Source organism: Rousettus aegyptiacus, unplaced genomic scaffold, assembly GCF_014176215.1.
Source record: "Rousettus aegyptiacus isolate mRouAeg1 unplaced genomic scaffold, mRouAeg1.p scaffold_m13_p_2, whole genome shotgun sequence".
In the NCBI taxonomy this organism is placed as follows: Eukaryota; Metazoa; Chordata; class Mammalia; order Chiroptera; family Pteropodidae; genus Rousettus; species Rousettus aegyptiacus.
The window spans coordinates 37,538,904-37,565,317 of NW_023416295.1; the positions used below are offsets into that span (position 1 = coordinate 37,538,904).

General features: G+C 34.0%; 1 protein-coding gene across 1 annotated transcript in view; it reads right to left on the reverse strand.

The window, feature by feature from the left end:
* The window catches only part of FSIP2 (fibrous sheath interacting protein 2), a 77,088-nt gene that overhangs the window by 21,011 nt on the left and 29,663 nt on the right, over positions 1-26,414 (reverse strand). Inside the window, exons 13-16 of the mRNA XM_036235845.1 lie at positions 23,356-23,392; positions 14,760-21,134; positions 12,239-14,699; positions 958-10,418 (exon numbers count right to left, since the gene is read on the reverse strand). Of these exons, the coding sequence (XP_036091738.1) occupies positions 958-10,418; positions 12,239-14,699; positions 14,760-21,134; positions 23,356-23,392 (18,334 nt within the window). The remainder of the gene's footprint in view (positions 1-957; positions 10,419-12,238; positions 14,700-14,759; positions 21,135-23,355; positions 23,393-26,414) is intronic.

Below are 26,414 nucleotides of genomic sequence, written 5' to 3' on the forward strand. Positions count from 1 at the left end.
ATGAGTGCCTCAGCCCATGATAATCTCAGTTTTGGGGGATGGAAACATAAAGCACTTATTAACATATTTACCAGCCCTGAGACTTAGTTCATTGGGCTGCAGGACACTGCTAGAGAAAATTCAAGTTTATGCTCAATGGTTGAATGGTTCTATAAAATTTTTCTCATTGTCTAGGCCTCAGATTATGTCCCTAAACACACTTAGTTTTGTTATGAGTGAACATCATCAGTACCAGGGGCTTTGATGAAAATCAAAATGTATACTGGATCAGTGTCCAGATAATCCCTTTGTTTTCAGTGGTATAGTTTCCTTGTAACAAGAACATCATTTTGATATTTTAAAATCCCAATTTGTTTAATATATTTGGGCCCTCAGCATGAAGCTGCAGAACAGAGTTAGGTCTATAGTAAGAGGAAATGGGTTCATAAAAATGGTAGTATTAGGGCTGCTGGATCTAGAAAAAGGATAGAAGAGGAAAACATCTTGAGAGTATAGAATAAATTGAGAAAGGCTAATATAAAGTGGAGTAGTAAGAAACAAGTATAATCTAAGAGTTTTTAGTCTAATGTCTATTGATAAATGTTGCTAAAAGTAAAAAAAAGTACCACTACTGTGGAGCCTGAATTTTCAGAAATTAAAACTGTTATAGACAGTTTTGAAACTTCATATATCCTGACATTCTAACTGGCTCTTTTAGACACCTGTAGATATTCACGGTAAAGCCAGTTTAAACTGATTGTCTTGGGAACACTAGCCTGAGACCTTTAGAGCGAGCCACAGATCTGATATGACAAGTCCCAGTCGATCATATGACTATATGGATGAACTGGTATAACTAATTCTCCCATTGGGCTGGGCAATAGCAATAGAAAAATTCATTCCTATTTGGGGAAGGGAATCACAGAACCACCATATCTCATTATTCATCTGTTTTTCTGCTGTTGTTTTTGCACTTACCTCTAAGGGTTTTATATCCAGTCGTCCTGTCCTACTCAATGAAGTACGTCTTTCTTTCTTTGCCTGTCTTACAGTAGATGTGTCTAATGAGGAATAACTTCTCCCATCTATTGATGCTCTTCTCACTTCTGCTATGCTATGTCCAGTTTTTTTTAAACACTCCATCTTAAGTTTCTCAAGAGATTGAGTTTTTATAGAAATTACTGCTAAGTGTTCTGAAATAATGCCTGGGTCTATTTTGATTGGTTTATTCCCAACATGTGGAACTATTTTAATTGGCATTTCCTCTCCAATTGAATCTTTATCTGACTCTTCTTTCTCTGTTTCAGGGATCATGCTAACAGCATGCTCTTGTGCCTTTTGAACAATTCTATTAATGTCTAGATCTCTAAAGAGATCAGCATTTGAAATCTTTGAGCCATCTGTACCTAATGAAAAATTTGAAACTCCACTAATAATTAAACTAGCCACTTTTGTAGGGAAGACTCTGTTTGTACCTTTTATATCATAATAAAGGTCTTTATCAGTTCCAGATTGTTGCAATACATTACTGTAAACAGAGTCAATAACCCGAGAAACCATTTCTATACTTTCTGGATTTAAAAAGTGTTCTTCAGGAGCAGCAGCAACAAGATTAATATTACTTTTAGATATTTCAGCTGTCACAGACTTTGTCAATTGAGATGCAATTTTCTTTAATTCAGGCTTTGATAAATTTTTTGCATCTTTGCTTGATGCATGTGGCAACCTTACTAGTTTAGCCAAGAACAAAGCCAATGCTTCCTCTAAAAATGTGGCATCTAACATAGAAACTTTTTTGGATGAAGACTTTTCCTGGGATTTAAATTCTTCAACAATTTTGACCACTTTTTCCATAATTTTGACAGCTTCCAGAACTAATTCTGAACTTGATACATCTTCCTCTACTTGAGGTTGAAATTCAGAATTGGAAATTTCCTTCACCATTAAAAAACCTATTATATCAGAGAGTACGTTGCTCTTACCCATTAAATCTTTGAATATAGATGTATGTGAGCCAGACTGCTTTAAAACACTACTGTAAACAGAATTGACTACTTTTTCAATAGTTTCATTGTCAGCTAAAGGTACAGTAGGCAACTCCTTGGCTGGTGGTGTAAGTTTAATCTTACTTTTGGAGATAAATTCTTGTATTGAATTTAATATTTTTGATATTATATTTTGCATTTTGGTTTCTTGAGATTTTGTTTTTTCTTTATCCACTTTTGGAAATGGAAATAAAAGCTTTGATAAAAATTTTACAGCAATTTCTTCTAATATGTTATAAGGCAGCATATGAGCATGTGATGGTTGAGGCAAGGGAGCATCGGTAGTTTGGATAACATCTTTAAGAATATTTTCAACAACACTGTCAACTTCTGCACACTGATGTGGAGTTAGCTCTCCAGAAAAGTAGTTCTGCAACTGATTGCCACTGACTTCTCGTAGAACTAAATCAACTATGGTTTCTGAAAGGATTCTGCATCCACTGGCTACACAATTTTGTATAATCTCTTGTGATCCAAACTGTAACAAGAGATTATTATAAATAGAATGAACCACTAATTGAATAATTTCATCATCATTGGGATGCAAGGATTCCACATACTGAATAATCATATCTTCATCTTTAGAGATCTCTGAGGTGACTGTACTTAGTAATTTCATTTGAAGGAAATCCAGTTCTGTAAGCCAATTGCTCTCAGATATTTCTGCTTTGGTTTTGGTTACTGTTGAGAAAATTTTAGATAACAGAGCAGAAATCACATTCTCTAAAAATTCATGAGGCAGCATAATGTTATATGGCGATGACGTTTGACATTCTTTACTGGATGTCTGAGCTACCTTTTGGATCTTTTTAACAACATCCTTAGATTCCAGAGGCAAACATGCAGAAGCTGGAACCTCTTCACAATATATCAAATTAAGTTGATGTTGAAAAATTTCATTTATCACTGCACTAGTTAGTCTTCTTGCTAAATTTTCCCCATTACTCTCTATATTCTTACAAATGGAGTCTTGAGATCTGTATTCCTTCAAAATACTGCATACAGAGGAGTGGACAACTTTGTTAACTAATGTTTTATCAATCGCTGGTATTTTATCTAAGAAAGGTGTCTTATTTAGAGAGAGTTTTTTAGTCACTTTGTGTATATGTGTCATTTTATCCACAGTTATTTTCTTAATGCTAGATGATGCTTCATCTGTAGTCAATTCTTTATGGCTGAGAGATACTTTAGAAACTGATGACACCTTATCTACAGGTGGAAAAAACTGATTTTCCTTATCTGGCCTAAAAACCTTAATTTGAGCCTCTGAAAACTCCTTTAACAGTGAATCAATAAGTTTCATAGCTGTGTCATAGAGTTCAGTGTGATTTTCATTATCACTTACATTTTGACATTTATCACACGTTTGTGTTTCTGGTCTGGTAGAAAAGATCAACTTGTTAACCATTTCAGTTATAACATCTTCTAAAAATTTAGCAGGAAAAATTCCAGGTTTACTTTTTGATGGATAATGAGGACCGTCTTGTTTACTAAGTTCATTTTTAATCTCCTTAACTTTCGCTTTTTCTTTCTCTATTTTTTTCTCACTTTCTTCATCTTTCTGTTTCTCTTGCTCTCTCTCTCTTCCTTTCTCTTTCTCTTTTTCTTCTTTCTTCTCTTCGGCAGGGAGATTTTTGTTAATCGAATGAGATAAATCCTGTGTTGAAAGAGACTGTGTAAAATCCTTACCAACCTCTTGAATTACATGAAATGTATCACTTGGAGGATGTGGGAAATTTGAATAAAGTGATGATTCTCGAGAAATACCTGTTTCTAAAATATCATAAATATTATCAATGACATTTTGAACACTTTCATAGTCTGAGAATTGTCGCTGATTCTTGTTTATTAGAGGTGGAACATCTTTTCTTTCCTTAACGTTTGGCTTTTGGGTTATTATTTCCTCAATTTTATTTGTTGTGGTCCCAGTATTTCTTTCTTTGGATGTTAAAGAAGATAACTGAGTAAGCTTGTCTTCTTTTTTAAATGAATTCTCTCTTGGTTTGTCAATCTTCTTTTCATTGTTTGTTTCAAAATCTAGTCCAGGTATTTCCTCCTCATAATCTGTATCATCAGGAGGTACTTCTGAAGCTGATTTGCTTTTCTTCTCAACTTCATTATTTTTAAGTGTTTTCCTCAAATCTGGCTTCTGAGTATCTTTACTTTGCACACTAGTTGTTGGATAAGTAACTTTTGGTACATTCCCCTTATACATTTGAATTGAAATTCCCATTTTATTTTCATTCTCTTTCTTTTCATTTGCTGTGCCCGTAGCTGACCCTGCTAACAGTTTAATTCTAGTTACAGAGGTAACTTCCAGATCTTGGACATCACCATTTTTAATTGGTGTCTCCCCAGTTTGGAAACTTTCCTTTCTGCTAATTTTATCTCCTTCTGTTTCTAAAGTGTTTAACAAATTTTTCTGTTCTGAGGTTAGAGACGTGTGTTTATGTGATTGTTCTGGTGAAGTAAGTTGGTTTTCTTTTAAGCATCTATTTATCTCTGTAGAGGTTTTCTGTGGTAGGTGTTGAACCCTTTGGGTGATGTGATCTGGATTTAAAAATGAAAAGAAGGCCGAAGACCAGTCCCCTGAAAAAAGTGGTTGAATCTTGAAAGCAGAAATTGCCTGCTGGGCTAAACCAGCAATCATTTCTATCACAATGTTACTTTTATCACCCTTCTGAATTTCAGTAGACTCATACTTTCGTATGAACTGATCATACACAAAATTAGATATCTTATCAACTGTTTCTTTATCAACCGGTGGAAATGAAAACATCTCTTCAGCATTTGGTAGAACTTTAATTTCACTTTTCCTAAATTCTCCAATCAGAGAGTCTGCAAACTTCATAGCCAAACCCATAATATCCGTCTCTGTCATTTCTTTTTTCTTAGAATCTTTAGTAATACTTGGAAGAGAATAAAATTTGCAAACAAGGTCAACGATTACATCTTCCAAAAATGTGGCTGAGTATAGAGACGACTGTATCTTTTCTTTATCAGGTGTAGTAAGTACAGATGAGTGATCGTAATCATGGGAAGGTGATCCTTCACCACGTAAAAATGGCTGCAGATGATGGTCCATGATTTCCTTCATAATGAAACCAGCTATTTTACTGAGGAATGAGCCTCCTTTTTTGTCTGCGTGTTTTTGCACTTCAGCTTGAAATTCAGATCTTTTCATAATATTATTACATATAGTGTCAACCAAATTCTCAATTGCTTCTAATTGTACACTTTCTGCATTCTCCTCTGCCGTGGCAAGACGGATTTCATGTTCATAAATTTCTTTGATAATTTCATCGGTCAGTTTTGAAGCTGCATCCACAAATTCATAATCTGGTGTGACCTCTTCCTTTTTTTGTTCACTTTTAGCGTCAGTTGAAGGGAAGATATGCACTATAAGCTTGTAAATCATATCTTCTAAAAGAGACCGATGCAGCACAGTAATACATGATGGCAAGGTGTGACTATCCTTCATGATGACACTGAGCACATTTCTGATGATATTATCAGCTTGAAGGGAAGAATAAGATGATGATGCTAATTCTCCAGAAACTAACGATTGTACCTGATAATCATAAATTTCTTCCAAAAGCAAATGATATATTTTCCTTCCAAAACAAACTGGGTCACTTTGTATAGCCCTATAAACTTGAATCAGAGATTTATATTCGTCTAATATTTTTTCATAAATTAAGTTGACTGTTTTTTGAACCATTTCTTTATATTCTTCTGAAAAACACATATCATCATCAATGTAATCTGCAACTAAAATCTCTGATGTGGTGAACTCCAGAACAATTGATTTTACTAATGTTGTAAGTATGTCAGTAATTTTGGCTTTTACTATATCTGGGTTTTCAGCAGCCAAGGCATTATTTGAAAATGCATAAAGGAGTTTGCATAAAAGCTTAGAAATTACTTCCTCCAAAAAGACAGCTGAGTTTACAATGAAAGACAGCTCTCTTTGTTTAGTATCTGTTGCTTTCTGTTTATAATTTTGATCAACCACAGCTGAAGGGAAAGTTTTATCTCCAGATAAAAATGACTGAAGGTGATGGTTAAATATTTCTTTTATTATAAAACTTGCTATTTTTGATACAGGTATGTTACTGATTCCTTTTTCATCTTTTGTAAGAGACTGGTATACATTTGAATATGAAAGATCAGCATAAATGGAATCAACCATAGACTGGATATCTTTTTCTGAAATCATACTTTGTTTTTCATTGCCATGTTTAATAATACATATCGCATGTTTTGAAATTATCGACATGATTTCATTTATCAGTTTTATAACTGTATTACTTAAGTCTGATTGAGAAGTAGGTGGGTGTTCTGCTCTGGAGGCCAGTGGATTCATCTGAGATATAAGCTGAGTGACAATCTTTTCCAAATGGGTATGTGATAACATAGTAGTATATATTGTCGATGCCTGTCTTCGGAGTCTTGATTTAGTAATGTCACATTGAACCCTCTTTACCAAAACGTTAGTATTTAGTTTGGAGTGTGACTTAAAAGGAAGCTTTTCTATAAGATTTGGATGAATTTGGAAATCGAAAATTTGGATCAGGATAATTTTAGTTATCCTTGCAGCCAATGTCTTCGTATCATTTAGAAAATCAATATCGGGCATTATCACCATTTCATATTCTTGCAAAAAATTGCTGTACACCATGTCAATAATGTTTTCCACTACATCTCTCTCCACTGGAGGCAAACGCAGTTGCTCCTCAGCGTTCTCTAGAATGGTAACTTGGGCTTTTGAGAATTCTTCCACAATGAGATGTATGAGTTTTTCAGCTTTATCAGACAGTTCGTCTTCTGAATCTGTTACTGATTTTGTTTGTACAATGCCTAACACTCTGTGGAATATTTTGCTTAAAATCCCAGAGACCACATCTTCCAAAAAAGTTGAGGAATAAACACTGGCATAAAAACACTGCCTTCTCTCACTGTCGAGATATGTGTTTGATGAAGAAGGCAGTGATTTTCCATTCAAGAATGGCTTAAGATGTTGTTTACAGATATGTTTAATGATAAATCCTGCTATTCTATCAATAAGAACATCATTACCGCTTGTGATATTTTGCTCAACTGATTCTTGAGACTCAGAGTTTTGTGAAATATTTTCGAATACTGAGTCAACAAGATGCTGAACATCATCTTCTGAATAAACCAACTTGGTTTCTTCTTCATATTTTGAAAATAGAATTTCATGTTGAGAAATTTTCCTCCTAATGTCAGTGATTATATTTGAAGCAATTTCATTGAAATTCACTCTTGATCTATCTTTTGGAGTTTCTCTGTCTGCAACACTGTTAGATGCAGAAGGAAAGATTCTAGACAATAGTACTCTAATCATGTCTTCTAAAAACGCATATGGCAACAAGGTGTTATAAGGCAGTAAGCTCTGACTTGTCTTGCCAGATTTACTGATATTACTAATGATGTCCTGAACAATATTCTTGGCCGTGGAAATAGAATAGGAAGATGATGACAAGTCTCCAGAAAACAGTGGATGAAGAAGGTAATCTGAAATAGCCGCTACAATTAAATTGGTAATATTTTCCACAAAAATTTCACTGTCTTCAGACTCTTTATCAACCTCAGGGTCTAACTCATGCTGTTTTAAAACATTTCTATAAACTGAGGTGACGAGTTCATCCACCATGTCTGTATCTAAAGAGGGGTAAGACTGCTCTTTGTCCTCACATGGAATGTGAATTTTAGCTTTGTCAAAATGGTTACTTATTGAGTTTACTATTTTTTGTGTCATGTTTTCCAGCTCAGCTTCAGTGTTATGCTTTGGACTGAAAATCTTCGATAAAAGTCTGGAAACAACTTCCCCTACTAATTTATCAGGGTAAATACCTAAGGGTGATGGTGTTCCGGATCTGTTTGACTCTATGACTTCACTGAGAACCTGTTTTACCATGTCTGATATTTCATCCAATGGAGTATTTGGACGAGGCAAACCTTCACACAAAAATGGTTGAAGATGATTTTCAATAATCTCTTCAATAATAAAACTGGCTATTCGGTCAACCATAATTGGGTTTCGGCTGGCTATACTTCTCTGTATTGAAACAAGAGAGCCAGACGTTTGCACAATATTACTGTAAACAGAATCTACCATTTTCTGTAGGTTTTTTCCTGTACATAGATGTTGATTATCATATATAGTGAACCATATTTTATGTTTTGAAATGGCTGATATAACCTTATTTATTATACAGGTAGACACTTCATTAAAATCTGAACTCATACAATATTTTTTTCCCAAAGAGGAAGCCTTACTTGATGGAGAAATGAGTTGAGATAAAAGTCTTTTGATGATATCTTCTAAAAATGAATGTGAAAACATGGTGCTATACCCTGTTAGAGACCTGGGTTTGGAAGTAAATTCTCTCAGGTTATTTTGAAGTTTCTGCAGTATATTTTCAGCTTTGAGAGGGTAATATGAATTAGGTATGAGCTTTTCCCTGAAGCCAGGTGGGAGCTGATAGTCTAAAATTTCTAACAATATGCCGTTAGTTATTTGTTCTGTTATTGAGGTATTGTCGCATGCCAGATTAGCTCCGCCAGTCACTTTTAATTTATATTTCTGAAAAACATCATAATAAACAGAGTCAGCAATCCTACTAACAGTCTCTCTATGGACTGGTGGAAAACATAGCCTTTCTTCAGCATTCCGTAAAACAGTGATTTGCGCGTTATTAAACTCATTCACTACATTGTTGACAAATAATATATTCTTCTCATTAAGTTGGCCCTCGGTAATGTTTTCATTTTTTCCCAACAGTGAAACAGAGAGATTAAAAAACAGTTCTGAAATTATTTCCTCCAGAAATGTGGCTGAATAAACACCTGTATTTATATCCCCTGTATAAGGCTTATTGTGGATGGTGATTATATCCATATCTTTTGTACCTTGTCTTTTAAGAGGTGACACAGAAGAGGAATTTGCTGAACACTTCTTGCCAAATGGTGCTTGTATTTTGGAGTTAACCACACTGGGATTATTCAGGGATCTTGTCGAAACATTACTGTCATAATTCATGAATCCTAAAGAATGTTTACCTTGTCCTAATTCTGCTAATTCTGGCTTTTTTGCTTTTATGAAACTAGATAATATGTCTCTTGTTCTATACTTTAAACATTTGTTTACAAAAGGTGGACTTTGCGGGACTTGCATACTGTGACATAGTTTGTCCATCAATGATTTAACCAAGCTGTGGGAAATAACATTAAGCATGGTGTCAGATGACAATAAATCTTGATCCATTTCTGCCAGATTTTCCAAAAGATCTGACATATAATCTCCTTGAAATTGTTCACAGTCCATTGCTCCCTTACAATAATCAAATTCTTCATCTTCTACACTTTGAAGTATTTTTAGAAGTTGACATTCTTCTGCTGATATTTCATCAGAAAGAGGGCCATTATCAAGGAAGACAGTCTTTGTGCATTTTTCCAAAAGTGTTCTAATAAGTTTCTCACACACAACATTGAGAAGAAAAACTGACTTTGGGGTGAGCCCTAAATTATTTCCAATTATGCTATTAATTTGCTGATCATTCGAGGATGAGAAAAATGTTCTTGCTTTTTTGTCAGAATGCGTAGCCTCACCTGGGTGCTCATCTGGTAAAAATAAATCTAAAACAATATTAAAAACTTTATTAACTACTTCTTTTGATTCACGAGTTTTTAGGTTATCAACCAGATGGTCTAACTTCTGTGCCAGATAATTTAATTTATTTTTTTGAATGAGATGATCAATTTGATGAGTAGATGACTTCAAATCTCTGCCATCTATCTGTCTTTCCATTATATTTGTTTTGTTGCAGATGGACACACTATTGCTTTTAAGCATGGAAAATGATTTATTTCTTCCATTGCTTTCAAGATGATGAGTTATCCCTATTTCATTTGACAATACATGAATTACTCCTATTAAGAGATCCTGAAAGAGATTATCAAAGTCAGCAGCAGCTACTTCTGGGCAGTAAATGTACTTTGTTTTTAAAGAAAACATTTGCTGTGTGATGTCAGTCTCTATAATGTTACTATTAAAAAGGATCTCAGTAATGATTTCAGAAATACTTAAAGCAAGTCCTCCAATTGAAATTGACCTGTTCTCAAACACTTGAGAATCAATTGAAATAATTTTGTCAAATGCTGCATTTTGGCTTTCCCATGCTTTCTCCTTTTCTCTACCATCTTTGGTGCTATCAGAAATGCTTCTAGTTAAATGGCAAATGACAGACTCAGTGAGATGTTCACAAAATTGATAAAGTGAAGAATCATTGTATATGCTTCTTAGAGGCTGTTTTAATTCATATTTTTTCTTTGACAGTGTTGAACTGATAGACACCTTCTCACTGGGAACTTAAAAAAAAAATTACCATTACTATTTTTAGCATGCATTAAGGAAATATGGAAAATTCAACATATTGTTAACTATTTACATATGAATTTCATATTTGGAACACTTCACTAAAGTAAAAGAAAAACCTAGTCAAGAAAGAAATTAAGTTTTCTCATATTATTTCCCACATTGTGGAATCTTAATTTTAGCCAGAATGTTGAGAAACTAACCCTGACGAATTCAAATTTCTAAAGTCAAGCACTGATAATCTGTCCTGTTTAGATGGTTAAGGGCTCTAAGAACTTAGAAATCCTGGAGCAAAAAAAAAAAAAAAAATGATTGTTACATCTTAGCATGTCTGGAGTAGTCTATAGCAGCTTCATATACTTATTTAAAAATAGTCAAAATATTTAATGTTGTGCTATGTATTATTTTTAGGAAGCTAAGGAGTTGTCAACTTGACTGAAATAAAAGTGTGCTAACTCCACAAAGGTCAGGGATAAATGACAATGTCCATAGTACTTTAACTCCTAGATGACAGTTTGTCACAAAATTTGTCCCCAAACCAGCCACACTTAGGAATCTATTCTATTCAACATAATATTTACTGCATACATCATATACCTGCTTGGGATGGCCAACTTCTGTGCATGGTAGCCATAGAAATAGACTCTTTTTTTCAAAACTTCTTCCGAACCTAATCATTTATTATTTCTGTACATGTGGAATCAGACAAGTCTTTGTGGAGATGGGAGGCATTTATCTGAGCTTTGACTGCTTAATGGGATTTGGCCATATTGAGATGAAGGGAATGAGGAAAGAATGTTCTGCGTGGAAGAAGGAAATGAGTGAAATCACTGAAAGGCTTTGGAGATATCTGAGAATAGAATTGATTTGATAAGAGAGCCAAGTACCAATGGGATGGAATCATGGATATTCTCTTGCTTGTTTTTCTTTATTGATTCTTTAAGTTCAATTAGGCTATCTTCAGAGAAATTCTATTTATGAGCTTGCAATTGCAGACATATACTTGTCCTCCTTGAAAAAATACCAGTTTTAAAAATGGGAAATGACATCCTCCTGAACATGTCAGAACTGGTAGTATGTGATCTGCTATTTGAATGTTGGGCCAGTGATACATCTGGACTGGTAATGTAGCAACTATTCACTGGTAACTAGAATTATTGATCCAGTTCAGGGCTATTATAGTATTATTAGATTCAATGTTATGAAGTAGCCAATAATTAAAAGACTTGGGCATAAAAAAATGGCTATTACATATGGTTCGACCTAACACATACAGATAAGCCTTCTTAGAAAGAGAGTGAAAACGTCTTTGTAGAAATAAGTTTAGGGTATTACATCTAAAAGGAATTTAATACTGCAATGCAAACAAAACAAGATGTTTCATACCACTGTTCTTAAAAACTGTGACTACTAATGGCAAAGACTTCAACCATACACCTTGAAAAGATAAATCACCAACCTTCAGTCAATTAACTGTGTATTTGGCAATGATTATAAAGTCATACACAAGAATTTTAAAAACTCCTTGGAACTCATACCTCATGCTCAGTCAATCCCTTGCTTTAATGTCCCATTTTCTCTTATATACAGATGTGGGAAATTAAGCAACAGACCCCTTTAAGATTCAAATAATGTTAATGTTTAACATTTTTTTCTAGTATCCTGATATATTAAGTAGTACTAAATACCTCACCCTCCAAGGCTATTTTTAGAAAAACAGTAAATGTAGCTTCTTGGACAGGAGATATTTAAACATATCTGAATTTGTTTTCTAAATTATGCCAACTTTTAAAGTAACTTATCTTTTGCTTACCTCTAGTTTTGAAGTTCTTGAGGTATGTGACCACAGATGTGGTTACATGTCTTGCTACCAAGTTAATTTCATTTGGACCCAGTTCATGATCAGCAAAAGCAATGACTTCAAATTCCTTCAGAGTCGTTATCTTTGGGTACCTCCTGTTTTCCCATTTTTGCAATAAAGAAAAATCTCCCTTGCTGGCTTCAAGATTTTTTTCTTCTTCAGGTATACAGCTGATTCTTTTATTCCACATTCTAAGCAAACTTATCTCCTCATCCTGTTGTCCTTCAGGGTTTTGCTTTGATATGAAAAATGGTTTCATTGTTTCTATGCTTTCATTATTATGTGTTTGACTTGGAAAACCATAACTTGACAACACAGTATTGACAATATTTTCTGCAGCTAAACATATTTTGAGTGGAGAAACGGTCGTGTGAGTTTGGTTTGGCTCAACAACTGGTTTTGGGATCTCATAATGAAGCACTCTTGGATTTTCACCTTTTTCCATTTCTATGAATGACATGACTTGCTTTAAAGCTACTTCTGAAGATTCATTTGCTTTCTTAAACAGTTTTTGTAAGACACTGCCTTCAGGAAGGGAGCTATTTCCTTTCATGGTTTGATCAAAATGGCCAGAATCAGATTCCCTTAGGCTGTAGTCTTGTACTTTGTTTATAGAACATGATGATATATTTTCTGAATCAGGCCTTTCCATTGGCTCTGTGCTTTTAATTGTGTTTTCTACAGAGGGTGTAGCATATGGGGATAAATTTGATGAAGCCTTGTACTTATTTTTCATATCCTCCTCAGAATAAAACACCAAACCAGGTACACTGATTTGTGGAAGATTATTCTCAAGACTAACTTCCTTTAACTTTGACGTGTGCATTTTCATATTAGTTGCGATTTCAACCTGATTAACGATGCACGTATTTTCAATTCCTTGGAACAAACTCTCCGATGGAAGGTTTTTGATCAGAGACTCATTGAAATAAGTACACTGGTTTATCAGTGTGCCAATGATCTCACTTGCTACAATGTTCTCATTTGATATGCTAATTGAAGATGTTTCTACTTGGCTTATTTCTTTGTCTAGCTTGTTCTTAATTATTCCAAGCATGTCACTGATGATATTAACAGCATATGTAAATAATTCTGAATGGAATAAATGGACCTGTAGAAGAGTATTTTGTGCATTTTCCTTGGAAATAATAGTACGTGACTTGGATTCATCAGAAAACTTTTTCAGCGGTTGTAATTTTGGCAACATCTTTTTACTTAATAGTCTCTGTTGAATAGGAAAAAGATTTTCTATAGGCATTTTCACTATTTCGGAAAACTCATATTTAGAGATATGTTTAAACTGCAAGTCTACAAATGACTCTAACATGTTTAAAACCCTTTCTATAATTTCTCGAACAATTTGCTTGCTGGAGCTCAAAGAAATTTGGTCTTTTGTCTTCATGTTATAGGTTGGCATACTGCTGAGGATGTCCTTCATTGGAAAACCATATTTACCTTTAGTAGAAATATGTTCTTTCCTACTTGCTAGAGTTTCTTTACTTTCTGGAGGGGGCATCTGAGACAGAAAGCACAGCTGTAATTTTTCAAATAGCATTTCAACAATTTCTGTTCCAAACATATTAATTTGTGTTTTGGTATCTTCAGCTCTAGAAGTTCCTTTAACACGACTATGGAACTTGTTTTCACAATCCTTAAGATGTGGCAAATTTAAAAGTGAAAGAGAATATTCTAATTGTTTTGCTTTTATTGAAATTTCAGTCAAAACATTTTCAGCTATCATCAGCAGCTTAGATTTTTCACTTTCCATGTCATTTGATTCTGTTTGCCATTTGTCAAACATTTTTTTAAATATACTGTCTTTAGGAAAAATCTGTTCTAGCTGTGAAGAAACATTTTCCAAATAAAAACATGCTTGTGTTTTCGCAAGAGAACCTGTACCTGTATTCCCCTGTGAAAGTTTGAGATCATCCAAATGTGAGAATTTGATTGGATTAACCAAATTGTGCTTGTTTGTAGCATATAAGCCTCGCAGAACTGTTAGAACTATATTATTTGCTATCATAACTTGATTGGATGGTAAAGCTTTCACATTTACCATTTCTCTAGTTTGCTTCACCTTTTCAAATTCTTTCACAATTGTTTCCAGGATATTGATTATTATATCCTTGGCATACATATTCATTTCTGAAGTGGGAAATTTCATTTCCAGTAGGCTTTTGGCATCTCCTGTTGACAGGATTTGTGGCAGCCCAATGGCAGTCTTAGACTGCCTGTCTTTAAGAGTCTTTTCTCCAGCACCTAACTTGGTCTTGCTTTTGGCCTTAGCACCACTAGATCCGAGGTGTAGTTTTGTTCTAAATTTAGGCAAAGGAGTTACTTTCGATCTTGCTTTTAAACTCGTTTTTAAGCCTGGCTGAGGGCTGCCCTTAGGGCTCACTTTAAAACTATGTAGCTTTAGAGGTCGTAACTCATCAGAACCACCTTCAGGGGCTGAGGTCTCGTCTAGATAAACCGAGGCAAAATTTGCGATATTATTGAGAACTATTTGGACTAACTCCTCCCCTACTTGCAGTGGTGAATATTGCATAAAACTATTTTCCAATAGAGAGTCATCTTGCTTGCCTGCATAAGAATAAACGTGTGGCATCACAAATCTAGGGGATTCACTTCCTTTTCTTGCTTGATTAGTTTCTCTGGCACATGATGGCTTCTTCGGTAAGGTATTGTTGTCAGATGCTTCTTTTTTATTGCTTTTGCATAATGATGTCACAACGACAGAGTATATTTTCTCCAAAACTCTTTCAACTATGTCATTTGCTACACTGTTAATATGTGATTGTGTCACATCTGATGTTTTGATTTTAGAATTAGATATAAAGGAAGGGATTTCATTAAATGAAGGCAAATGGCCTCTGGTTTCCATTATTCTTTGATACACTTTATTTAAAACTTCTTCTACTGCACCAAGCAATGCAGTTTTTTCTTTTTGTTTTGATTCTCCATTTCTCAAAAATATTTCTTCCAAAACAATTCTCTGGCTTTCCTTTTTTGCTGCCATTTGATTTTGTTCTAACGGATACTTTGAAAACGGAGATAGTTTGGTATTTTCTTCCTCCTCTGTTTGTCCCGGCAATATTTCATTTGATACAGTTAGTTGTGCAAATAAGTTAGGATTGTCTTTTGCGTAAAAACTGATTTTCTTTACAGGTATTTTATCATATAAAATCTTTAAGATACTGTTAACAATTTCACTCACAATGATGTTTTCTTGGAATAAAATGTTGTTTGGATACAGACACATCTTTTGGATTTCTAGGTCTAAGTCATTTTTAATAAGTTTCAAAATGACACTGGCAATGATGTCAGCATATTCCTTAAGACTAGTTTGTGGTAGATGAATTGTGGGTCCAAATTTTTCTCTGTAACTGGAAAAAGTGGAATCTGTGAACTCTTGGCTGGGAATATTTTCAGTTGATACTTTCAGGACATCCATGTTTGATTCCATTTGGCTTGATTCATGAAAGATGCTGTCATCTTGTTTAGGATTTTTCAGTTCTGGGCAAACAAATGACTTTTCTTTAGGCTGGAAATCTAGAGTAATTAATGAATCTATTCTTTCTGTGGCAAAAGATTCTAACCGGTTAAAAATACTATTAGTAATAAAGTTAGCATTTTCCTCAAAAGGATCAGAAACAGGTTTCTTGGTGTCTTCTTTCTCTACTACAGTTATATGACTATCATCAGCATAAACTGATTTCAGATTTGAAGATGAAAAACACTCTGTTCTTCTTTCACTTTTTGACCCCATAAAAGGAGACTGTTGACCCTCTGTTTGTGGCAACGTATCACAAAAGGTAAGGGGCAATCGTGCTGAAGTAGGATCTTCTGCATTTATGCCAAGCATAACAGCAGAACTGAGATTATGAAGAACAATATCCACTAAATCACTGGATATCAAAATGACATCTGATTTAGGAACCGAAGGTTTTGGAATAATCTTATGTGCACCGTTAGCATACATTTCAGAATTTGCTCCAGAATGTTTACTAGCTACATTGCATTTTAGAGTGGGTGTAGCAAATGAAAGATTATTTTGATACAGTATTTTTTCATAAATATCACATAAAATATCTTCAATGGTATCTTGTACTTGAAACTGAAGTACTTTTCGGTATTCATTCTTATTAAACATCTTTTCAATAATACTTTCTTGCTGATCTGAATTAATCTCTTTGTCAGAATTATTTTTGTCATATTTGCCTTTAGATGATACAATATCTAACACTGTGTTAACAATTTGGCTTGCAATACCTTCAGAAACCACAATGTTATGAGTTATGAAAGGACTTTCCCTTTCTTTGTCTAACTCGTGTTTGATTCTTTGTAAAATTTTTCTAGCCACTTCTGTTGCATATGTATTTAATTTATTTAAAGGGAGTTGAGATGAGCTGGACTTTTCTGATGCAATACGATCCACTGAGCAGCTAGAAAATTGATTATCAAAATACAAATCATTGGCTAAAGTCCCTGGAACTGTGAAATTGATTTGGGGACAAAAAAGGGATTTTACTTTGTAGGTAGCAAAAGTTTCTAGATTTGTTAATATTGCCTGTACAATATCTTCAATTACATTTACTTTGACCTGTTGATTAACATCGAATCTGGACTGAACAGTAGTACATGGATTCTTGTCCAGCACAGTAACAGAGGACTTTTCTCCATAGGTGTGTTCATGAAACGAAACATTTGCTGAAAAGGTGATGGTTTTATACCTGTTTTTACCCTCTGTCATGGCAGCTGAATAAAGTTTATGAAATACAGTTCTAATAACATCATTTGCCACTGTGTTTACATCTGCTTCAGACACCAAAGGACCCATCATTTTATCTATAAATTGAATAGATGTTTGAGCAATTGGATCATCAACATTGTGAGGGATGCCACTTAAATGAGAATGGGAGAGAGAAAGCACATTTAATTGATTGACCAAAGCATCTTGAAAAATTTCATTTAAAATATTTCTTATAATAGGAACAATTGGAGATTTCTGTGGTTCTTTGAGTTTCACTTCGATTTTGTTTAAGGTTCTTTCTAGAACCCATTGTTTAAGAGAATCTGATTTAGCTTCTTCTCTTAGTGATGCTCTCTCTCCAGTGAATTCTTTCTCTGTATGGGCGGCATCTTCTAGAAATGAATCTGATTCAGCTCCTCCAGGAAGAAAATTTCCATAGGTTGGCCTGTATCGATAAGTTTCAATACCTCTCTCTTCAGATTCAGTTTCATTAAACATATCTAAGGATACTGCATCTAAAATTAAATTGACTATATTCTTAAGCATTCGTTTCTCAGATGGTGGGGGTTTTATATTTGTACACATATCTAATGAGTTCATATTTAATTCTGTTTGAATAGCTTTCAAAATAGTATTTGCTACCTTCTTTGCATGCATGTATAAAGTAGACTGTAATAGTTCTTCATGTGTGTCTGTAAAAACACTGGGACTTTCACATTTTACATCCATCTTATTGCTTTTTTTATTTCCATCATTAATAGAATCCAGAGTTTCTAAATTTCCATTGGCAAATCCTTCCAATTTAGCAAAAACCACATTAAGAATGTCTGAAGCCACTGATTTCAGCTTATCTAAATGTATTTCTTTTGTGTTCCCTGTGTTTGCAGACACCGGAGCAGCAGTATTTGCCTTGCTTTTACTTGCCGCTTTATTACCATCCTGAACCACCATCCTGGAAACTATGCTGGAGATTATGTCAGCGCATTTGGCCATTTCCTCAATAATCGAAGCAAATGACAGGTTGTCAATATTAAGAGACTCTGAGACACCTTTATTTCCAGAACTTGTAAAACTGGTATCCATGTCAATACTACATAATTTTGCAAGTATATATTCCAAAATTGTTTTGGAAACGAGCTGAATATTAGAATGTAATTCAGTAGCTCTTTGCTTCTTCTCATTCGTCTTCTCTCTGTTTAGCTTACTACAAGATGGATTACAGTCAGAATGAGCTCCTATGAGCTTACATAACATGTCATACAGTGTTTCTCCAATACTATCTAGTGCTTGCAATCTGATATTCTCTTTGAGATCTTTTCCATTAAAGACACTATGGATAGCACATGGAGTAGACAAATCATCATGAAAAGATTTTTTATCCTGCCGACTTAGCAAAGTATTTTGTTTTTCAATATTGTCAGATCGATAAGAAGATGTAGGCCTTGATTTATCTGAAGGGAGTAAAATACTGCTTTGATTTGAATGTCCACTTGACAATATTTCACAAATATAAGTTAATAATGGAGATGTCATAATGTCATCATTGAGACTTGAGACAAGTGACTCCAACTTACCAGTGTCAGCAAAAAATCCTTTACCTTTGAGGGATTTAGTGTGGTCTTCTTCCCAGAAGTTTAGGTCTTTCTTATTGAGATCCAATTCATTCTGGATAGCACTCAAAACAATGTTTACTACTTTTGTTGTATAAGCACTAAGTTGAGATTGTAGTGAAGATTGCTCTGCAGATGAAGGTTTGAAGCCCATTTGGAATTTTGGATAAATGAGTAATTTCAGCCTTTTAAAAACCGTATTAATGATCTTATCAGTAATGTCATCTACAGGTTTAGGTTTACTTTCTTCAGATTTTAGCAGGGAAGGTTTTGCAGGTTCTAAGTTGAGTGAAGATAAATATTTCACTTTCCTTTCACTATCAAACCATATTTTTAATGGCTCTTTAATTGATGCTTCTTTGACCATGTGGGGAGTATCAGAACTATCGAGAGAAGTTTGATAAACTGATGATGAAGTGGAACTTTTGCTGGTATTGGGAATGCAGCTTGATGCCTTATGAAGTATATTTAACACGGCATCCATTATTTCTTGAGCCACTGTATTAATTTCTGAGACAGAGAACATCTGGTCCATCCATTCTTGAGGTGACAGTCCTTGAGATTTTTCTGAAACAAGAACTGAAGCTTTTTTACCAGTTTTATGACCTAAATGACCAGGAGGAACAGAAGTTAGGTCCTTGAGCATTTCTGTTAAAATACTTTTAACTATGTTTTCTGAAGCCTTTTGTATTTTATGCTTTTGATCTTGGCTGAAAATCAAAATGTCTTCATCCAAACAGGGGTTTTTCTTTAAAATTTCTTTATTATTTAAACATGGTAACTCAGTCTTTAATTCCTGATCACAAAATGCAACTTTGCTTCTTTGAGAAGGAGGCTTTATAGGTGGTTTGCTGTTTCTTTTGTATTCAAAACAAGCCTTTCCTTTTGTAAACCAATGCTCAGGATTCTGTTCTTGTGATTTTACCTTTTCATCTTGAAAAGATGAATCGAGCACATTTTTCACAATTTTATCTATTTCTTCATTATCATCTTCAGAATAAAGGACCATGCCAGGAACATTAATAGGTGAAAATGGTTTTCTAGACCTCGGACCACTAGATAATCTAGTACCAGTTAGTCTGTACTTTTCTTCAGTGTCAGAAAGATTTCTCAGTTTAGAGTGTCTACATTTTTTAACATCTGCTTTTATTGGCTCTTGATGTAGCTGAGTGAAGATATCATCAAGTAGCTTAAGGAATGCTACTGTTTCTTCAGATGCAATAAGTCTCTCATTATTAAGTTCAGTTTGTACATATCCTAGAATAGTGCTGATTGCTTCCTCTATATAGCCAACCAAAGTAGACTGGGAAAAAATATTTGATATTAGTTTTTGTATCTCTTCTTTAGCAGCTAAATTAGCTTCATCAGGTTCAAGGTTACATTTCTTTTTGTCAGCTTCTTTAAGGAATGTATATGTTGGGTCTGTCATACGGTGCTGATGGGAATGTTTAGTTGCCTCTTCGAGATGAGGAAGTTCATCTTGCTTACAAGATGCAAGAGTCATCAGCTTTTGTAAAATGGCATGCACCATATCCTCTGCAATACCACACATAGGTTCCACAGTATAAGGCTTTGAAGCTTTTAAAGTTTTTCCATTTGATGGAGTGGGATATTCTTCCTTGGGTGTTAAACTTGGTTTTATATTGACTAACAAATCTTCTTGTGAAAATATTTCAACACATTTTTTTTCAACTGCAGAATGTAGCTTCTCAAGCATATTTTCCACTATCTCTGAAGCTGCTGAGGAGATATCAACATTGGAGAGCAAGTCTCTTTTTTCAGGCTCATTTTGGTCAAGAAAAACCTCAGCAGTAACAGAAGAGATAGAGGGAATGGCCTGTGTTAAATCAGACATTATTTCTTGAAAAATTCTTTCTAAAATCAATTCAGTTTCTCCTTTTAAGTGACATTTAAAGTTAACAAAAATCTTCTTTAAATTCTTCATTTCACTCCTGGCTTTTTCTTTTTGATCAGAAAACTGTGGACTCTCTAAGCTTTCTGTTTCAGTGGTAGCATCCTTAGATTTTCTTGTGCTTGTTTCAAGTGATGCTAAAAGGTGACTATCAGATTTACAACTTCTGAGCTTAGGATATGCATATATCATTTTATCATATTTGAGTTCAGATGTTGTAATTTGTTCTTTCCTGTGACGTGGTTTATCGACTGCTCTTTTCACATGGGTCAAAGGTGATTTTAAATGTGTGGGTGGTTGCCTTACTGATATGTCAACTGCAAATGCACAGGGCTCTCCCTGAAATGTTTTAGTTGTTGCAGATGTGTAACTTCCATATGTAAACTCTTCACTGCAAGTGCTACAGAAACTTGAACTATCTGAAGAGAGGACAGAGTCATCAGACACTGGGTGTGCATTATTTTGCAACCTTTCTTCATACTTTGTGATGGCTGGGTATAATATACTGGTTACTGTAGCCACAACCCAGGTCATTATATTCTGAATTATATTATTCAGTTCTTCAGAAGTTACCTGGAAAGAAGGCAAGCAGGAACAAAAAGAAAATCATGTAACAACTTACTCTATTCTAGGACAGAAGGTAATATTTATTTTTTCACATCAAACAATGCATAGCTGGATGCCATCTATGTAGAATTTCAGATTAATTTCAAGTCAGTTTATTCTGTAATACAGTAAAGGATTTTTATATAAGTTGCCATTGATTCACATTCCTTTAGAAGTTTTTTTTCTGCCCCTCAACTTTTATTGCTAAGATATAAAGCTTCGATAAAAAAGAAAAAAAAAATCATCAAATTGATGTCTAGAATCATGTGTTTCGGCAAGAAGGAACAGTGTCTATGACCAAGCAAAATTATTTAAAAAATACAGCAGATTATTTCTAACAAAGTATTTCTCAAAATAGATAATGGTTAAAACATTTGGGTACTTTGAGAGGCATCTGTCCTGCTAAAATATAAACATGGAAAATAAGCCATTTCTCCTCCCTATTCCCAGATGTAGAGATGAGCCTGTGATCTATATGTATGGAAATGACTACAGCTAATTGACAACAGTCAAAAATTATTTGATAGGCAACAAAGAAGTTAATGCTTTGTGGAGATGGAATAGCTGTGTATCCTTAGAGCATTGGGATAAAATGTCTTAGATAGGAAGGCTGAGAAAAGATAGTGCAGTGTAGGAACCAATTGGTTAGATGGAAAATAAGGACCAATCTAGAACTCTATCTTAAAGAGTCAGGAGGGCTGAGCAAGAGTATGGAAGCTAGAAAATTCTTTAATTGGAGCTGAAAAAGAAAACCGAGGGACCAAATTTGCTTAGTGGTCAATAGTATTGTCACAGATTAAACTGGACCAAGAGTAAACACCGAATGCATCTGTAGAATTGTACATACTTCTGCTTACTGAAAATCTGTTTTGGGCTTACAAAAATTCTGTTGCCTACAATAAACTAGGTAGTTTGTTTTAAAATTGTTATTACTCTTCAGACAGACATTAAGGCAGTAAACAGTAATTGACAGCAAAGCCTATAAGGTTTGTTTGTAGGTACCAGGGTAAACAATAGGATTCTTGTAATGGGACTGTTCACATCTTGAATACTGTTTTAAGTTAACATGGCATTATTCATGTTTCAGGCCAATGTTCACAAAAAGTTAATACCTATGTAGTATACTTTCTTCTGACACATTTGATAGTATTTGGGAGAAGCCTAGGGAAAGCTTTAATCACCAAATCTCTTAAAGATAAATATTTTTTTTACTTACTGTATAGACAATTATACAACATATTTTGGATGACAGCATATATTGTATAATACTTGTCTTATATAATCACATCCTAAATCAAAAAATTTAAGAATAAAACCTCAATTTTAACAAAGTTTTTGTTCTAATCTGATACTATACATATAAACTACAGCATTCAAAATATATTATTTTTCTTATAATCAGAGATAATAAACAACAGACAATTATTCCTAGGTTAGGTGAGAGAAAGTGTTTCCAATCTTGATATGTGAAAAAAGAGATATTTCTAAAGTTTTCTATGTTGTGAAATATGGTATATAGAACCTAGTTTTCAGTTGCTTTCCATTATAATATTAAACTGAGAAATATTCCCTTACATCAATGCTTTTACATTTGTGACATTCTATGAGTTGAGTAGGTGTCCATGTAAAAATGTATATTAGAATATGTGTTGTGTTCCAACCACTTTCTCTTCCCTGGCTGGTATGACTAGATCCAGAGTTGGGACTTACAAATATAACCTCTTATCTGTCTCTTTCAAGTCTCAGCTCATAGGTGACCAGGTACCTTTTTACATGACCTTCATTTCATGGGTGACCAGGTACCTTACTATGAAAATGGCTAGGGACGAACCCAGGCATCCCAGCTTACTAGCCAAGTCTGCAAAGCCATGTCACTTAATGGCTTCCTAGATTAGGATGGGTTTGTGGCATCTTATGCTTTTCTTATGGTGGCTGGGTCCCTTAATGCCCCCTCCACCTTCTATTCTCATGAATACCCCTTCCTGAAAGGCCAACATTATCTTTTGATAAGAACTTTATACCACTGCTAAATCTAAGAAATAATTAAAAGTAAAAGTTAAAGAAGAAAACGGCAAATATCAATAGATGACTACTCATTCATTATCTGATTCACAAATTTTTTTCTATTATGACACATTAGAAAAAAATCATTAATACGTTGCTTTATCAATGGATTTTAGATACATACTTTTTCTTGAAAGCAATTTTGTAGAAGATTCTGTTGTCTGTAAAGTCAGGAAAAGTTGATATATAGTTATTATATAGGGCCAAGATATTAGTTATTACTTAGGGTCAAGAATTTAACTTTTTTCCAAAATTTCTAATCATTAAATCAGTTTCTTCTTTTTATATCTGAGAATTTTTCTACAGAAGTTCAAAAGGAAGAATAAACTTTATTTTGGTTCAACTCCCCCACCCACCCATTCTTTACTGACTCACATGCTTTATTGCCAGAGGAGCAGAATTGTAGCTATTGCAAAAAAACAGATATCTATTTGAAAATTCTATTTCTGACCAACCTTATCCATGCTTGCTTTGTGGGGCCCTGAGGAAGGCGTAGAATTGGAGGGAGAGGGTAGGTTAGTCCTTTCTGTCTTCTGAAAGACATGAGGTAGCAAGGCATCTGACCAGAGCTTTCTGATAATCCTTTACTTAACTCAAATCCCATAGTCCCACCCACATTTTCGTCATATAGTAGGAAGGGAATATGGATAGTTATTCAGTAACTATGGTTAAAATCAGCTTTCTAGCCATTTTCAATACCAATCGATGTGTAGTTCTTTTCTATGTGTGATAAAAATCTCTGGTGTGTTCTAGTTCATATCACTAATTTGTATTTGTCATCACAAATTAATGATGTGAAAAACATAGTTTTCGGAATTGTAACAAATAAAAGAACAACTCATTAATGAAAAATTATAGAATAACAGAACAAATAGTTAATAAGACCCAAGACTGTATTTCTGATTTATTTTTATACATGTCAAATGTAAAGTATTTATTTTTATATGTTTTAACATGGGCCCTTATCTTCTTCCCACTTAAAAGAAAATTGACACTCCTTTTTCATGGTTTTTAGGACTGTACTTTACATTATAAAATTTGATTTTCTCAAAGCCTAAAATTCAATTATGAGAAATATTAAGGCTGAAAATTGTTTCCTAAATTTTGGTAGAAAAAGAAAACCTCACTGATTTCAGCTCAGAAGTTGGGCTTGATAGCAACAGTCCATACTTAGATGAGTGTTTTTACAATATGGAAGCCGATGTCAGTTATGTGTGCACTATCTTTGGCCTCACTTATTTTTTCAGAATCTAGTTTCTTAGGTTAACCTTCTTTTAGATAGCCTGTGACCTAACTCTCCCATATTCATTTTTCTGTTCTCTTTACATTACAGTATAGACATCAAATGAAACTCAAGGAGTTTAATGTATTGATGGATACTTTTCTCCAACAGGCTCTTTGCCTTAAAGTTATACATATAGATCCAAACAAAGAGCAAAGACCTAAGAATAAAATTAACCAAATAACTAAGAAAGCTTCAGTGAAGACCACTGAAAAACAACCATAATAACCAGATTTTAAAAATCAGTAAAACCAGCAGGGTAAGAAACTTCTCCATAAAAGTAATGGGTAAACTGGAAAAGAAATAGCTATTTTCCTTATAATTTTATAAGAAATATTTTTCTTAGTAAATTTTTTTGTGATTTGCAAAACCATGAAAGTTAATGAAAGGCTTTTGGCATTCTAGAAAATGTTTATTCAAGACAAATGACTGAACGATGAGATTCATGTTATTTAAATAGCTCTATTTCCAACCCATTTCTCTAGCTGCATGATGTCCTTGAAAAAAAATCTTACCATCACAGGTGCATATTTGTTCCTCATGGTATCTGCCTAATCTCTAGCATTATTCTTTAAATATAGTAGGTTCTCATTAAATGTTTGATAAATAAGTTTTCGTTTATAAAGTTTTTTGGACTGGGCCTACTCTCTATTCCAAAATGAAGTCTTTTTACAGGCCACCGGACCTCTAGAACTGGTTCCTAGCTTCTTGCATTTGATTTTTTCTTATATATTGCTGCCAGAGTTATCCATCACGTATGCTAATTCGACCATAATAACTCCCCTCCAAACTATGTCAATAAATGACAATTTATTAATGTCACCCAAAAAATAAACTTTGAATTTCTGACTATGTTCTATGGCACAACTCTGTTACTCTTTACACTTTCCATTCCTATAATACAAACTTACTTGTTATTGAAGTGCATTGACTAACTTTTGCAACTCTTGTTTATTCCCACTGCTGTCATATTTGCTTTGTCTTCGTTCTTTTGGTCTTGAATTTCCATGTTTATTTTATAAAGCTTTCTGTATATGTCTTTTTTATTAACATTAGAAAAATTAGAATTAAGCAACAGAGGAGTAGGATATGGATGGTAGAACAGATGTGATGATTCTACCGTAAAGTCTTATGAAATCTGGAGTTGAATTAGAAGAATAATTTGGTATACGTATGATGGATAGTTAGACCAGAAAGTATTGTTAGTTGTGTTTTGTTTGTAGTCTGGCCTGATGTTAGGATGCCTGAGTTTAGCTAAAAGTAATGTCAATTTGGGAAAGAATAATGAAGAAGCTCCAGGTCATGCATAGTAATTTATCTTAGCTAAGATTTTTAATGAAAGAGTATCCAAAGTATTTGCTATGACATATTCATGTGACTCTGTAGTTCTGTAATATTGGGCGGGGGAGAATAAAGAGGCAGGATTTAAGACATTATTATGAGCCTCCTCTAATTTTTTTTTAAAAGAAGAAGGTATTTATCTTTTCACTAAATAAAAAATTATGTTCAGTAAATTTTTAAAAAGGTCATTTTGCGCACATGCTCACCATTCTCCCACCTTGTTCTATTACTTTAAACTGGACCAGTCAGTTTCCTCCCTTCTGCATCTATTATAATGCAATGTATCCAACAAACTCTCAATCAGTCAGTCAAATTGATATCCATCAATCCTCAAGTCAAAATCTTTCCTCCAAGGAATCTTGGTCTGAATATGTCAACACATTTTTATCATCCTACACCACTTAACTTTACCCAACCATTTTCATAAGACTTTGGGGCTTGTAAAGTCTGTCCTAAACTTTTTTTTTTTTTTTTTTTGGTATATTGATTTTGTTTTTAAGGTGATGGTATTAGGTCTAAAATAATAGTCTCTTTCATGTAAAGTTGAGAAGACCATACAC